The sequence below is a fragment of the Xenopus laevis genome, chromosome 6L (assembly GCF_017654675.1).
Source record: "Xenopus laevis strain J_2021 chromosome 6L, Xenopus_laevis_v10.1, whole genome shotgun sequence".
Classification (NCBI taxonomy): domain Eukaryota; kingdom Metazoa; phylum Chordata; class Amphibia; order Anura; family Pipidae; genus Xenopus; species Xenopus laevis.
This window is the reverse complement of record NC_054381.1, coordinates 131,333,176-131,350,819: the sequence shown is the minus strand read 5'-3', so window position 1 is coordinate 131,350,819 and position 17,644 is coordinate 131,333,176. Positions and strand designations below refer to the sequence as shown.

The 17,644-nt window shown below is 35.9% G+C and overlaps 1 protein-coding gene across 2 annotated transcripts in view; it reads right to left on the bottom strand.

Moving 5' to 3' along the window:
• Positions 1 to 2,021: 2,021 nt before the first annotated feature.
• Positions 2,022 to 17,644, bottom strand: part of LOC108719302 (hepatocyte nuclear factor 4-gamma) — a 46,544-nt gene continuing 30,921 nt past the window's right edge. For both annotated transcript variants that reach the window (XM_018268084.2, XM_041566515.1), the window contains exons 4-10: positions 16,506 to 16,612; positions 12,923 to 13,078; positions 11,783 to 11,870; positions 9,099 to 9,251; positions 5,987 to 6,223; positions 5,107 to 5,229; positions 2,022 to 2,762 (exon numbers count right to left, since the gene is read on the bottom strand). In XM_018268084.2, the coding sequence (XP_018123573.1) occupies positions 2,641 to 2,762; positions 5,107 to 5,229; positions 5,987 to 6,223; positions 9,099 to 9,251; positions 11,783 to 11,870; positions 12,923 to 13,078; positions 16,506 to 16,612 (986 nt within the window). In that variant the 3' untranslated portion in view covers positions 2,022 to 2,640. The remainder of the gene's footprint in view (positions 2,763 to 5,106; positions 5,230 to 5,986; positions 6,224 to 9,098; positions 9,252 to 11,782; positions 11,871 to 12,922; positions 13,079 to 16,505; positions 16,613 to 17,644) is intronic.

Here is a 17,644-nt window from a genome sequence, read left to right as displayed (position 1 = left end):
AAAAGTTTGGGAACCCGTTTCAGCCTGCATAATAATTTACTCCACTTTCAACAAAAATGATAATGGTATGTCTTTAATTTCCCAGGAACATCCGAGTACTGGAGTGTTTTCTGAATAAAGATTTTTAGTGAAGCAATCTTCAGTTGTATGAAATTAAATCAAATGTGAAAAACTGACTGTGCAAAAATTTGGGTAATTTTGCTTATTTGAATGCATGTAACTGCCCAATACTGATTACTGGCAACACCAAAGTGGTTGGATTCGCTTGTTAAGCCTTGAACTTCATAGACAGGTGTGTCCAATCATTAGAAAATGAATTTAAGGTGGCCAATTGCAGTTGTGCTTCTATTTTACTCTCCTCTGAAGAGTGACAGCATGGGATCCTCAAAGCAACTTCAGTATCATGGTTTAGGGGAAGGTTACAAAAAGCTATTTCTGTCAGTTTCAACTGTAAGGAATGTAATCAGGAAATGGAAGGCCACAGGCACAGTTGCTTTAAAACCCAGGTCTGGCAGGCCAAGAAAAATACAGGAGCAGCATATGCAGAGAATTGTGAGAATGGTTACAGACAACCCAAAGATCACCTCCAAAGACCTGCAAGAACATCTTGCTGCAGATGATGTATCTGTACATCGTTCTACAATTAAGCGCAATTTGCACAAAGAACATCTATATGGCAGGGTGATGAGAATGAAGCCCTTTCTGCACTAACACCACAAACAAGAGCCACTATGCAAAAGCTCATTTAGACAAGTCACAGTCATTTTTGAACAAAGTGCTTTGGTCTGATGAGACAAAAATTTAGTTATCTGGTCATAACAAAAAGCACTTTACATGGCGGAAGAAGAACACCACATTCCAAGAAAAAAACCTGATACCTACTGTCAAATTTGGTGGAGGTTCCATCATGCTGTGGGGCTTGTTGGCTAGTTCAGGGACTGGGGCCCCTGTTAAAGTCGGGGGTCGGATTAATTCAACCCAATATCAACAAATTCTTCAGGATAATGTTCAAGCATCAGTCACAAAGTTGAAGTTACACAGGGGTTGGATATTCCAACAAGACAATGACCCTAAACACACTTCAAAATCTACTAAGGCATTTATACAGAGGGAGAAGTAAAATATTCTGGAATGGCCATCACAGTCCCCTGACTTGAATATCATTGAAAATCTATGGGATGATTTGAAGCAGACTGTCCATGCTCGGCAGCCATCAAATTTAACTGAACTGGAGAGATTTTGTATGGATGAATGGTCAAAAATACCGCCATCCAGAATCCAGACACTCATCAAAGGCTATAGGAGGCGTCTAGAGGCTGTTACATTTGCAAAAGGAGACTCAACTAAGTATTGATGTAATATCTCTGTTGTGGTGCCCAAATGTATGCACCTGTCTAATTTTGTTATAATGCATATTGCATATTTTCTGTTAATCCAATAAACTTTATGTCACTGCTGAAATACTACAGTTTCCATAAGGCATGTTATATATTAAAATTAAGTTGCTACGTTGAAAGCTCAGCCAATGATAAACAAAACTCCAAAGGATTAAGAGGGGGTTCCCAAACTTTTTCACATGACTGTAATGGAGCTTACAACTGTCCACCAAGTAATTAAGTGTTGTGGGCGATATACTACATATGGGATATAAAAAAGTAGGACAGGTTACACTTTCATCGAGGTCAACTTTTTACTCATGTAATTCAAATTGTATCAAATTGTCAACACTTCCTACATATAGTGTCATTACCTGTAGTGACCGAAAAGTTTTTTGAGCTGACAAAATCAGAAAGTTACCAAAGGAAAATAAAAATGTTAAATCTATCTATCTATCCTGCTACTAGATAGATTAGAGAGAGAGAGAGAGAGAGAGAGAGAGAGAGAGAGAGAGAGAGAGAGAGAGAGAGAGAGAGAGAGAGACATAAAAGATATATATATAGAGAGAGAGAGAGAGAGAGAGAGAGAGAGAGAGAGAGAGAGAGAGAGAGATATGAACAAATTAACTTGTAATGAAAGACAAATTGAAGAACAAATGTTTTATTTGGGAGGTTGGGGGAAATTGCTTCTTTTGTTTGAGTTTCAGTCATTAGCTTGAGTCAAAAAACATGAGGAGTACCATACTTCAGAGTTTATCTAGAGTATATAATGTTACTTCAAATATAAATAACATAACAGTACAGACCATGTGTATTTCTCAAATTAAAAAATGTAAATATGTGTTTACAAGACAAACAAAGAAGGAACATAGTGTTGGAAAAAAGATGATTTAATGCACTAGGGGGTTTTATTCACATAAATTAATTACAGGTCAACTTAATTGCAGACTTCATATGGATGGTATAAATTAACATTATACATGTTTATTACATCTAAGGTTAAAAAAATTATTACATAGAAAAATGTCAGAGAAATATACAGTACAGAATATTAATTATAGTGAATAAAATAAGCTCATGGACAAAAAAAACACATTTCTGGAACTGTAAAAGTATTCACAACTAAAGCAATTAATCCTAAAATATACACATATTTGGAGGCATTCCTTTTAATATGCAATTACAATTCTTGGTGTTACTGTTGGAGAATATCCTCATTTATGTCCAGTGGTCCTATATATATATGTATATATACATATTTATTTCATAACGGTTTCTGCTTTAGGATGGATTGATGTGTGATAACTGTTGCATGGTTTGTGGATATTTTATAATGTTCATGTGCTGATCCTTGGGGTGGGGAAGGTAAGGGAGTCTCTGGTGTTGCTAAAAGAAATAAAAAATGAAAGAATAAAGTTACTGTAAAGGCAGAAATGATTGGCCCATTGGCAAAGGGCATATTTTAATGCAAAAAAAATGAATCCCTGTATACTTCACCACAGATATAAATTCAAGACAGGCTTTTGTAAGTGTGTGGTATATGTTGGAGGACCCCTGAAGAAAAGGCAATAAAGTTACTCAAATACAGAAAAGGCAAATGGAGCTAATAGTAGCCTAACAGTAACTTAACAGGATTTCATCAAGAGAAAAAATATGCCACATTTCTACTCTCCATTAACAAAGAAGAGAGAAATCACTAATCCTTAGCATGGCTGCCTGTTAAGCAAATGGTAGCATATACAATTCTTCTAGTAACATTCAAAGCCCTTCACTCCTCTGCTCCTCACTACATTTCTTCACTTGTCTCACTGTACATCCTCCACTCCTCTCAGAGCCACCTTCTTTTCACACCATCCACATTCACTGCCACCTCTGATCTCAAACCTTTCCATCTTGCTGCTCCTTACCTCTGGAATTCTATCCCGGAATTCCTCAGTAAGAAATCCTCTCTCAATCTCTTCAAAAAACAACTAAGGGGCAGATTTACTAAAGAGCGAAGTGGCTAACGTTAGTGACTTTTCGCCAACATTGCCACCCGCAGGGACATCACCAATTTACTAACAGATGCAGGCAGGGGCGATCCTGGCCCCTCCGCTGCCCCCCTTGCCGTGTGCTTACCTTTTTGCGCCTGAGGGGGTCCAGGGGGGTCCACGAGGGCAGCAGAGAGGGCCAGTATGCTAGCGCACAGAGCCTAACTGGTACTCTCTTAAAGTACCAGGAGCGACATATAACCCCACATTACTACAAACACTATAATTCTTGTAAACTATACATTACCCTTACTTTACTGGCATCCTGGTTTGTGAAAATGTTGGGTCAATGGAACATTTTAAATATTCTTTAAATCAAAGGGCTGATGTAGGTCTGCAAGTGCAGTTCTGGTTCGTACAATTTCCCTGAAGTCAGTTACACGTAAAACCACTATCATTACCTGTGTCAAAATATATGTATTGCCAAGGGTTACCTTTGTGCCCAGCATCAATACGGCGCAATATTGGGTGTAATTGACACCAGACTGGTTTCTGTGCATTTGTAGCTGATTGCTCCAAGTGCAATACCCCCTTGGCACTGCAATGAAGCCTGAATAATGGAGAAAACCTCTGCATTGTGGGAAAGAAACATGACGATTGCACTTGAAATTGCACTTTGTTCACTGCATTTGCAGACATACATGGGCCCTCAAGTGGTTACAGCTGCCACTTTGTATAGCTCAAATCATTTTTTTGTTTAAAGTATTTTTAGATGGCACATATAGTTTTATTTGTTTGCTCGTTTTAATTCGCCCTATTATTTCCCAACAGGCATAGGCTAACGGCAGATAAATAGTTTTTTCCACTGGTGGCAAAATACCATATACAGTATGTATAGTGAAAGTACCATATATGTATAGTGCCAGGGATAAGTAAGATCCATCTGACACTTGGGTGTAATTCAACCTGAAAATGCTCCTGTTTGCATTTTGTGGATGAAATCTGCCCTATATGTGAAGTGACAGGCAGATCTCATTCAGTCTCTACACACGAGGTGACTGCCAGCAAGAGTGACCTTTCCTCAACAGACTTTTTTCAGTTTATTGCCAATAGATTAGCCACACAAATGCAAGCTAGTATGCTATATTTATTCTGTAGAATGTTTACCAGCTCTATAAGCTCTCTCTGTTTTTTCAGATAGCAGCTGCCATATTGGCTTGGTGTGACGTCACTTCCTGCCTGAGTCTCTCCCTGCTCGCTCATTGCTCTGGGCTCAAATTACAGCAGGGAGGGGAGAGGGAGAGAGAAGTAAACTGAGCATGCTCAAGCCCATGCCCTGGAGGTTTAAGCTGAAAGAAGGAAGCCTGAAACAGAACACACTAGAAGGAAAGAAATCTGGTGTTTCCTTTGACAGAGGAATCAGAGCAGCATTACTTTAAAGGGTTTACTGGTGTATTTACATAGAGCTTTCTGATAAAGATTACTTAGCTTTCACCTTTCCTTCTCCTTTAAAGTGTGTACTTCTTAATTTCAAGCATTTTCTAACTCTTCAAGTGATCTTGGCAATGTCTAGTTCAGTTTATATCCCTGCTCTGCTTTTGTTAATTAGATTTAATCCTATCAACTAGAATACAGAGTACTGGAATCTGACTCTTACCCAATGCTTTGATTAAATAACTCTCTAGTTTAACTTCTGGTTCTGTCAAATGTGGGTTGTAATGTCCTTCTAGGCCAGCACCAATAATAATGGAGAAACTTACCAATCTCTTCAGAGTGGAGAGAAGAAGCCATGGAACTTATCAGCAGAGTCTGTCCTAGCAAAGGGTCTTGAGAGAAATGAGGGTGTCCTTGATGATGAATGTGACTTGTTTCATTAGCTGATCCTAAGATATACAACATGTGGTGTTATTTACGTATTCAATTAAAATGTGTTTATTAACAATTGCAATTATTGTTCTTGCCACAACTTAAAGGAAAACTATACCCCCCAAACAATGTAGGTCACTATTAAAAGATCCTGAGTAAAACAGCTCATGTGTAAAACCCTGCTTCATGTAAATGAACCATTATCATAATAATATACTTTTTTAGTAGTATGTGCCATTGGGTAATCATAAATAGAAAATTGCCATTTTAAAGAATAAGGGCCGCCCCCTGAGATCGTAAGATTCACTGTGCACACATACTAACCACATGTAAGGTCACATGAGCCAATTAACAGACAGAGTTGTGTATTTTGCTTCCACACTTCTTCCTGTTACAGTTAGAGTTGTAGTATTTCTGGTCAGGTGATCTCTGAGGCAGCACACAGACCATCACAAAATGGTGGCTCAAGGCAAGAGATGTAAAAGGGCAATATTTATGTAAATATATATTCCAGTTTGGTAAGATTCTTTAATATGTCATTCAATTTGATATAAACTATCTGTTGCTTAAGTATTCATTTTGGGGGTATAGTTTTCCTTTAACACAATGAACCAATGAGAGAATTTATTTTGCTGTGCATTTTTATTTTACAAATGGATTAATGATAGGTTGAAACGAAATTGGTGGTGGTATATGAATTCTAATCACAATTCAGAATGATTTGATATGTTTAGGGGTCAATATTCAATATAATAACAAAGTATTGTAACTTACCTCCTAATAACATTTCCTGGAGAAGATTGTCAATCTTTACCATTCCAAACAATTTAACAAACTGAACCTGTTCAATCATCTGCCAAGTAATACTCTGTAGTGTGGGTAAAAGTAGAAGAAGTTCTCCGAATCGGCCTCTTGAATCATATTGTCTGTCATTAATGTAATCTTCCAAACTGATTTGAACTTGGTAACGCATAGTCTTAATCTTTATAGGATCACTTAGTCCCTTGGCATCTGGAATGAGCAAAAAAAAAAAAAAATGATATATTATTACACAAGTGATTACATAAGTTTGATTGACACATTGATATGGTATGACTGAATGCATCACAGCATCTTCTCCAGAAGAATGTCAAAAACGTTGGTTTAGAAAACATCAGGCCCCTGTGTATATCACAATGTAGTGTTGTTTCAAGTTACCATAATTCATTTGGACACGGAATGCAACAAAACTTTTCTGCTAGGGGTTCAGCAACAAAATATGCCTCCTACAAAGGCACATCAATACAATATATCTGATCAATTATATTTTGTTGTTTTATGGGGAACAACATTATGCAACAATTTTTCATCTGCATTTCTTGGAAAAAGTCTAAACAACGATGTCTCCCCAAGTGCAATGCACTTGCCTCTCTATTTGCCCAGCAAGATGTCATCATTCCATAGGGGCAGATTTACTAAACTTGAGTGAATAATTCGAATTAAAAAAATATTGGAATTTCGAAGTAATTTTTTGGGTACTTCGACCATCGAATTGGTCAAATTCGATCGAATAGAATGATTTGAACCATTCAAAGTAAAAATCGTTCGACCATTCGATAATCAAAGTACTGTCTCTTTAAAAAAAACTTCGACTTCATACTTCGCCACTTTTAACCTACCGAAGTGCAATGTTAGCCTATGGGGACCTTCCACAGCACTTTTCTAAGTTTTTTTGATCGAATAAAAATTGTTCGATTCGAAGGATTTAATCGTTCAATCGAAAGATTTTTATTTGATCGATCAATCGAACATTTTGCGATAAAATCCTTCGAAATCGATATTCAAATTCGAAGGATTTTACTTCGAGGGTCGAATTCGAGCGTTTTTTAACCCTCAAAATTCGACCCTTGATAAATCTGCTCCATAGTATATGACAACTACTCATATACTATGGCAAAGAACAAGACATATACCTAGGCCAATTAGCTGGCAATACCAAATATAGACCCATCTACAATATATATATATCTGATTAATGATATTGAAGCATGATGAATTTCTGTTTTATCTAAGCAAAAAAAAAATTCTGTTAGCAACTATAATTACATTTCCTCCAAAGTGTGTATAGCATAATAGGGCATTGTTTCAATATAAATATAACTATATAGCATTCAACAATACAACCAAATCTTATGCTACTGAAATAAAAATTCTGATAGGTTGTCACATAAAAGACATGTTCACACCACGGATATACATAATTCTTATAGATATGCTTTTTCATTTCAAATGCTTATAATTTCAATGTCTACAAAGATCAAGTCATCCTGTACTGCCATAAAACTAGACTGCTTGCTTATCACACGTGAAAATTTTAAGAAATTGTTGAGAATTAAGAAGAGCTATGAAAATGCTGTAAAATGTATTCCAATAAACAGTGCTTAATGATGTCTCGTGATGGGCGAATTTGGGGCGTTTCGCCGAAAAATTAGCGAATTGGCATCGGTATCTCGTTTTCGATACTGGCATCCGTTTTTGACACCGGAGTCAGTTTTTTTGGATGCCGGCGGATTTCCATGGCGGTTTATTCACCGGCGGCGAATCACGGGAATTTGCCGCAAATTTGCGCCTGGCTAATATATTCACCCATCACTAATGATGTCATCCGTTATACAATATTAATGTATACGAGAAAAGAAAGAAAGTATCCCCGTCTTCTTAATCAGAAAAATCAGGGCTTGCCATTCTTACTGGTTTATACCATTTTAGATAAAACCTTGGGGGGTTCTTTTTATAAAAAAAACCTTTTATAGTGATCTGGGCGCTTCTCTCAGCCCAGACTATAGGAGATTCCTCATCTGCATTCTTGTTCTACTGTTTTCACTATAAGTGCTCTGGAATTTGTGTGTTTTTTAGAAAAGATAGCTTCTCAATCTAGCTAGTTAAAATAGAATTGAGACCACAGTTCCAGAAGCACTGACTTCTCCTCCTTTGTGGGGTCCCGCAGTTAGTAAAACAATCAGCTAGAAAATACGGGACTTCTCCACCCTTCTACCAATTTCCTTTTCCTACCTTTTCTTGGAATCAGAGATATTTATAATTGCACTTTAATTAATTCATAATTAATCACAATTGGTGGTACTTTATCATCCTTATTGGTGTTTTAGCTGGTTGTTAGGAATTCATCAATTAATGTTAAATGAATCATTTATGAGTTAGAAATTACTAAATATACACAATATATAAAAGGAAAATTAATTGTTTCTTAAGTTTTACCCTATTTAATGCTAATTTATTGAGGTTAAGCACTAGCACTTTGTGGGATGAATTATTAAGGGGGGAATCTATAGATACTGGATCACGAGACCACATGGTTTAAGTGAAATCAAATCACACAGTGATAATATATAACTTTTTTATATTATTTTTTATATTATTACTGTGTGCTAACGTATTTTTTCTGATTAAGAAGACGGGGATACTTTCTTTCTTTTCTCCTATACAAAAATTTGAATTCTGACGGAAGTCAGATCCCCTCTTTTTAGTTAATTTTATATATCTAAAGTTAGATCATTCTCCTTTTTTTATTGATGCAATATTAATGCTTAATGATGTAATTTGTGTTACAGTAAGGTTGTGGAATGCACTGCGGGATGACGATGTGATTGTTGATTCTTTTAATCTTTTAAGAGGGGCTTGGATGATTTCTTGATCAACAATAATATCCAATGCTATTGTGATCTTAAGATCTACAGTTAGTTTAGGTATGTGTACCAATAGGTCTCTAAAAGTATATACGGGGTAATTTCGAGGGGCTGTACTCGATGGACTATTTTTTAAACCCAAATTAACTACAAGAATAAGATGAACACATTCTGAAAAATGATATATGATCGGAAATAATTACCTGGATCAAAAAAGACAATTGCTTTTAAGCATGCATACTCATTGTCATCTATCTGGATTTCTTGAAATGGCAGGACAAGTTCATCTAGAATTCTGCTGGCAACTCGACTTATTTCCATTTCTGAGCAATTCCGGTGGATTACATAGTTGTTGCCTAATAGAAACATTACATAACACATGAATGACAAACACAGGTATACATGATCTAATACTAGAACATTTGAAATGAGAGAGCATTCACAATGATGACAATCATTATTTTACCATCTATTGTTTAATATATTATAGAGCTGTAAACTTTACAGGGTTAACCTGCTTATTTAAACACTGTGCTTCATATTTTTAATTTTAATGAGCTGCATAAACCTTGTTGGTATAATCTGACTGTAAACAGCAAATGGGAGTTAAAATAAGGGAAAAACCCCACAATTTATATAATTATATACATTAAGGAGCAGATTTACTAAGTTCGAGTGAATTTTTGAAGTACAAAAAGTTAGTAATTTTTTGGGTACTTCGACCATCGAATAGGATACTACGACTTTGAATTTACTTCGACTTCGATTCAAAGTAAAAATCGTTTGACTATTCGACCATTCGACAATCGAAGTATGTCTCTTTAAAAAAACTTCGACTTCAATACATCGTTTTTTCAATTCGAAGGAAAATCGCACGATCGTACGATAAAATCATTTGAATCGTACGATTCGAAGTATGATCGGAATACGATCGTACGATCGTGCTAGGATTGTACGATGAATAAAATCCTCCGACTTCGAAATTCGAATGTCGGAGGATTCTATTCGATGGTCGAATTTCGAAGTATTTTCCACTTCGAAATTCAACCCTTGATAAATCTGCCCCTAATACTTCTGTCAGGTTATTTCTGTGGTGTACTATAAAAAAAGAACAATCATTTGCCAGTATTTCCTTTAAAAATCACATTGCAAGTAAAACTAGTTCCTAGTAAGTAGTAAGTAAAACTTAGTTCCTAGGAAATTTAATTCTTAATGAATCAGAGGAAAAAGAGTGTAGGACTGGCGAAAGATGAGTCAGCTTGAATATACTGACAAACAATTACCGTTTTGTTTAAAGAGGAGGGCATTTTTAGTAGCTCTATGCACAAAATGCCTTAGAGGTCAATTTATCAAAAATTAAATTTTAAATGCAAATATGCACTTGTTTATTGAAAATCTTGATTTTAAAAACGTTATTGTGTAAAGACATTTAAAAGAAAAACAACTCAAATTCGCTGAAATTAAATTTGAATTCATATAAAAAAATGGATTGAATTTTGCTAATAAACTTGTCAGTTATTAGATGATTTTATAATTGAGTCTTCAAGTTGTTCCCTTTTTATACACAGTAACATAGTAAGTTTGGTTGAAAAAAGACACATGTCCACCAAGTTCAACCTTTTAACTTTTTTAACCTGCCTATTTGCCAGTTGATCCAGAGGAAGGCAAAAAACCCATCTGAAGCCTCTCCAATTTGCCTCAGAAGGGGGAAAATTCCTTCCTTACTCCAAAATGGCAATCGGACTAGTCCCTGGATCAACTTTTACTATGAGCTATTTCCCATAACCCTGTATTCCCTCACTTGCTAAAAAGCCAGTCTTGAAAATTCAATTTTCAGAATTTTATTTCACAATTTGTGCCGCAGAAAAAAACTTGGTAAAAAGTCAGATTCGAATATTGATGTATCTGACCCATAAGGGCAAAAAGTTCAAATTTCAAAGTAATTTTTTGGATACTTCGACCATCGAATAGGACACTAAGACTTCGATTCAAAGTAAAAATCGTTCGAAAATTCAAACATTTGATCGTCGAATTACTGTCTCTTTTAAAAAAACAACTTCGACTTCAATACTTCGCCAACTTTAACCTGCCAAAGTGCTATGTTAGCCTATGGGGACCTGCCAGAGGAAAATCGTACGTTTGAAGTGAACGATTCGAAGTACAATCGTACGATGAATAAAATCCTCCGACCTCGAATTCGAATGTCGGAGGATTCTATTCGATGGTCGAATTTCGAAGTATTTTCCACTTCGAAATTCGACCCTTAATAAATCTGCATAATGTCCTGAATATATTGATTTTGTCAGGTGTAATTGCTTTTTATTTCAAAATAATTCGCTCAACTCCCAGTATAAACTTTTTTTAGCTGGCATCCTGGAAGGGTCAGATACATATTGTAACAGTATATAAGGCTTGAATATTATTTATGAATTAACCACATTTATTAATTGCTCCAAATAAGCAATTCTATGGTACATTTTCAAACAAGCACCAATATAATATGCAGCCAATCAAAGATAGCCCATTAGAAATTATACATGGACCAACCAGTTATGCTAATACAGGTATGGGACCTGTTATCCAGAATGCTTGGGACCTGGGATTTTCATGTCTTAAGTCTACTAGAAATTAATTTAAACATTAAATAAACCCAATAGGCTGGTTTTGCTTCCAATTAGGATTAATTATATCTTAGTTGGGATCAATTACAAGCTACTATTTTATTATTACAGAGAAAAAGGAAATCATTTTTAGAAATTTGGATTATTTGGATAACATGGAGTCTATGGGAGACAGCCATTCCATAATTCGGAGCTTTCTGGATATCGGGTTTCCGGATAAGTGCTAATTGGTATTCCACAACTTTAAAAACAGAATATGCACTTACCTAAAAGTAAAATATCTTTGAACACCATAGATCGTTTGGTAACCCCCAATAAGAGCTGTTCTCCTGCATGTGCTCTCAACAAGGCAACCTTTGTAAAAATGAAGATATGCTTAGAAAATAAGTAATATAATATATGCATATTTTCAAGCCATGGGCATTTGAATTAATGGAAGATAATAGTGCATTTGAAATATGTGCCTGGGGTCTGGTAAAATATAGGCTAGGTATACAGATACACCTAGTGCAGTTTCATACAATGATCTGTGTCTTGGGTGTAGAACTACTTAAACTTAGAATAATCATTGCTCATCATTAATTATCATTAATCATTATTTTTACCCAGTCTGACAACACTTCAGGACAGCTCATTCTAAAAACTATTTTCCAAAAATAATAACATAGTCCATAGGCTTCTATGACATTATATATATCTGAGACCACATGCAATTTTGGAGGTCGGATATATCAAATTCCTGAATGTTTATACAATGATGAATAATGATTTTGATCACATGAATTGAATTTTATAGATAAAATTAGGAATGGTACAGGAATTTTGTTTGATTCTCTGTCTGATGTTTGATAAATCAGTGCCTTGGTCTTCAGTGGGAAACTTCAGGTTTAGAGCATGAATCACAACAACAATTACAATTGTCCTCCTAGATACGTCTACACTCGAAATACTTGCAGCAACCGAAAACCTACACCCACCACAGATCGTAAGCCTAAGGTAGTCAATGTATTTATAGAAGCCATCCATGTAAATTGAAATTGGCAAATATGTTTTTGTCTTAATTAAAAATGGATATGAAGTGATATGTAAACAGCAGTAAACACCAGCCTATTAGATTACACAATAAAACTATATGTTTTGTATATAAGTAGTGAATTCCAACCTTAAAATTTTCTGAAAACCAATGAAGTCACCAGGCCCAGATTTGTGGCGAGGCTACACCGGCCCGGCAAGTTTTTAAGGGCGGCATGCCGCCCAGCTGGAATATAAGAAGCATTGGGACCCATACTTCTCTCATACATCACATGCATGTTTAGAAAGTAGGTTCGAGTGCACCCAAACAACTATTACTAGAGAACATGTTTGGTGTAAATATTTCATCATAATTAAATAATCCGTCTTTTTACCTGATCATCCAAAGGCAGTTCACAAAAGGCAGGGATATATTTTGCCCACTCAACTAAGACCAGCAGTTGCTCCTTCATGGACTCACAGATATCACTAATACTGGCAATTTTCTTAGTATTTATTTCTGTATTTGCATCTGGACTTGAGGCAGTGATCTATTCATGTTGAATATCAAAATAAAAAAGAGAAAAAATACAATAAATAAGAAAAAGTTGAACTCGAAACCTCATATAATACACAATATTATACTATGTACTATATAAATATACTGTATATGTACTCATAGCTTAGAACATATGCTGTGCTGAACATGTATATACAAAAAATAGATAAAGTGAATGTAAACCCTACTTGTAAATCGTTTCCCTTTATTTACAATTTGTCAGTTTTGTTAAAGTGTATAAAGTAAAAATAAGGTGCAGCAATGGCTAGAGGGAGATAACGCTCAGTCATAAATCTGTGACTTCCGCTTTATATTTTTTTTTGGCAAGATTAGAAGTGATTGATGAATGAGATTGATGAGGTCAAGGAACTACGAAACAAGCAGTGTATCACAAATCCTTATTAAGGCACCAAAATTGACAGACTAATGTGCGTGCACCTCTTCATATAGGGGTACACTACTAAGGCAAGTCAGGGTGGCTCATAGAGCTTCCCGTTGCTACTTGCAGGCACACTTAGGGGCCCATTTACTTAGCTCGAGTGAAGGAATAGAAGAAAAAATACTTTGAATTTCGAATGGTCGAATTGGGCTACTTCGACCATAGAATTGGCTACTTCGACCTTCGACTACTACGACTTCGAATCGAACTATTCGAACTAAAAATCGTTCGACTATTCGACCATTCGATAGTCGAAGTACTGTCTCTTTAAAAAATTCTTCAACCCCCTAGTTCGCCACCTAAAACCTACCGAGGCCAATGTTAGCCAATGGGGAAGGTCCCCATAGGCTTCCTAACAATTTTCTGATCGAAGGAATATCCTTCGATCGATGGATTAAAATCCTTCAAATAGTTTGATTCGAAGGATTTAATCGTTCGATCGTAGGAATATCGCTAAATCCTTCGACTTCGATATTCAAAGTCGAAGGATTTCAATTCGGCAGTCGAATATCGAGGGTTAATTAACCCTCGATATTCGACCCTAGGTAAATCTGACCCTTACAGTATATTACATTATACAATATTGCATATTATTAGTGATGGGCGAATTTGTCCTGTTTCGCTTCACCGAAAAAATTGTGAAACGTGAATTTTGACACTCGCGTTAAAGTCAATGGGCGTTTGAATTGTGTTGACACTTGACAGTTTTGATGTGAGCGACTTTTCCGACGCGTGTCCAAAATTTTTTGAATCTTCATGTCAGTTTCACGAATTTATTCGCACGCGGTGAAACACAGAAATTCGCCTGCTGAATTTATTCACCCATCACTACATATTATATATGGCTCTGGCCTATGAAAGCTAAGTGCCAACAAAAGTGAATGCAAAAATAAAAACTCCCAACCTGATCAGTGATCTAGGAGCAGAATATAAACTGTTACAATTTGCTCCATTAGTTGATAAATTTCTCAGCAGTATCTGTGCAATATTAGCAACTATTGGGTCAAGCCTAACAGCTGCCTTTAAAGGAGTTGCTCACCTCTAAATTATCTTTTAGTTTGATGTGCAGAACGCTATTCTGGGTCAATTTGCAAATGGTTTTCATTTGTTAATATTTTTGGTTTTTAATATATCTGGTTGTTAGGAGGCAAATTACCCTAGCAATCGTGCATTGATTTGAATAAGAGACTGGGATATGACTAGGAAAAGACCTGAAAAGAACAGCAAGTAGTCAAAAGTAGCAAATATGGACGCAAAAAGTTCATAAATTTATTTTAATGTGAGACCAGAGATGACTGTATCAAAACCATGGGACATCACTCAGCCAGAAGATACAAGGTACAAAATGTACATCTATGAGTACAAACTGGTATAAATAATATCTTGGGATTTTCCAGAATCTTTTTGTATTTTTCCGTCCCACAATTTAGTGCTTTCTGGATATTGGGTTGCCAGGTAAGAGTTCCTATACCTGTATATATATTTTTTGAGCTAATAGCAAATAGCCCAGGGCAGAATTAATACAATGTAAATTTGTTGTTACACCTCAGTGTGGACCTGGTTCTAGCATTCACCCATGTGTATTTTAAGCTGTTGACATATAATACTTTGATACAATATTATAATTTTACAAAAAAAAATTTCATTTTTAATGTAACGAATATCACATTTTGATGACTGAATTTGAAATTAATACTTTTTTTAAAAAAATATGTCCTTCCATGGATAATTTGCGTGGCATTGTTAAAAGGCATGGCACTTCTTTTTTTTCCAGGGGCGTTTATTCCCAGAATGCCTCTAACATGATGTTGTTTGTTTGTTAGGAAGTCAAATATCATTAGATACGCTTTTACAACATGCACTGCAGGATGTTTGATGAGGGGAATGATAGGATTCTTACTTTATCTAGGCCTTGACAGAAAAGTCAATACATTAAAAAAAAAAAAACATAGCACCATCTTTCTAATATTATCATGTAATTGTTTAATCAGCAAAGTTCGTTTTGTTGCCTTGTTTTTTTTAATCCTTCAGGACAGGTGGTTGCATGATATTTTTTTAAATGAAACTATTTGCAATATATAAATATGTATATATATATACTGAAATTGTATTTTGTGTGTGTTTTCAAATGGGCTGTTCAGCTTAAAACTTCCTGCCCGGTTGTAAGGCATAGATTCTAAAACCAGGGAAATTCACTGCATCCTGTGGTGTGTGATGTCATAAACATGCCCCCCCAACATAATTGGCCTGCCCTTAACCATCACTGGCTTGCTCCCTGATGTCAAGACTCTCCCACTGAGGTTCCATGCCTAGGGGGGCAGCCCTATATGAATAAAAATTCACCCCAGTCCACCAGCAGACTGTTGCATTTAAATCTGGTGGCAGAGCTGTGGGAGAAGGGTGTACATAGGGTTAACACATTTGACCTCAGCAAAAACTGAACAAGAGGGTGGTATGATGACATCAGGGGCAGAGAAGTGACATATGGGGGTGAGGTCATGACATGACATTATTGTTTGGGTCTCACATGGCTAAAATCTGAACAGACAATTGTGACATGGCCCTAAGAGAAAAGTACTGTTTGGGTCAAAACTGAACAGCAACCTTAGGAGTACAGTCAGAGGTCTGATGCCTGGGGGTACTGGAGACACATACATTTCTGCCCCAGCTTATTAATTTAAAATCGTTTAGTAGAAAGCACAATTTTCCCTTTTTACACTGTCCCTTGGATTTCCTAATGCTGCTTTTCTAAGAACATCCCATACGTTTTTGGAAGTCTGCTGGCATTACAGTAGCTCTGACACTGTTCTTCAGTTTTCACATTTTATAGGACATTAATCATATCGAAGCAGAAATACACTGGTAAGTATTCCACCTCTATCTATACACCTGTCACTCAAGCCTTCTGTCTGTCCATCTGCTTTTCTTTCTTTCATAATGCATTATTACCCATGCCGCAAAAGTCTCATTTGTTTTGTACCTGCCGAGAGAGAACCTCTGCTTGTGACAGTGTGTTAATGGAGGGAATGATGCTTCCTTCAAACGCGCTTTTTCGTGTGCTTATCCTGTCTCTCTCATTTTGAACTGCTGCAATAAAAATATAAACCCTTAGGTCCTTGGTACATGTCGATTTGCCTAAAAGTTAATGCACATATAAATGACTAACCAACATGCACAAACAAAAACTTAATAATGAGCATCCTAATTTTACAAGACTTTCAGAGAGAAATTAACACTTATAACACTCCTCTATATAGCCCTGCTGATTAAGAGATAGCTCATGAATCAATTAGCCTCAGCTAGTCTGGGCATGAAGAAAAACTTTTTTTTAAAAAAAAGAGTGTGGCTAAAACTACTGTATTTAATATATTGAATTAATATATTACTTACATAGACTCCATTGTATTCAAATATTTCAAAATGTTAAAAAGTATTTCTTTTTTCTCTGTAATAATAAAACAGTATCTTGTACTTGATCCCAACTTAGATATAATTAATCCTTTTTGGAAGAAAAACCAGCCTATTGGCTTTATTTCATGATTAGATAATTCTCTAGTAGACAAAGTATGAAGATCCACATTACAGAAAGATCTCTTATCCTAAAAACCCGCTTATACCAGCCTAAAGGTTCAACAATAATAGTCCATCATTTTGAGTGTCACTGACAGTGCACAAGCTTAATGTGCTCTGGGATGTCAGAAATAATCAAAACATTATCAGAAAATAAGATTATGGGACTGATTATTGATCACTTCTAATGAAGAGTGCATCAGATTCTTTGCTGCCTTGTTAAGTAATCTGAATGTATTACTGTAATCCTGAATTTTATATTGTATCCATTCTGTATATTGTAAGTAGGTCCCTAAACTTAGGTAAACGAGTTTAGTTAAATGAGAGTTGCCCAGAGGAATTTTACTACTAAAATATTACATAGTTCAGTTACATAATTAAATCAGGTTAAAGGCCATCAAGTCCAACCCCTCCAAATGAAACCCAGCATCCATACATACACCCCTCCATACCTTAACATAAATTCTCACAATAGCCTTGGATATTATGTCTGTCCAAGAAATCATCCAAGCCACTCTTAAGGTGGCCATACACGGGCCGATAAAAGCT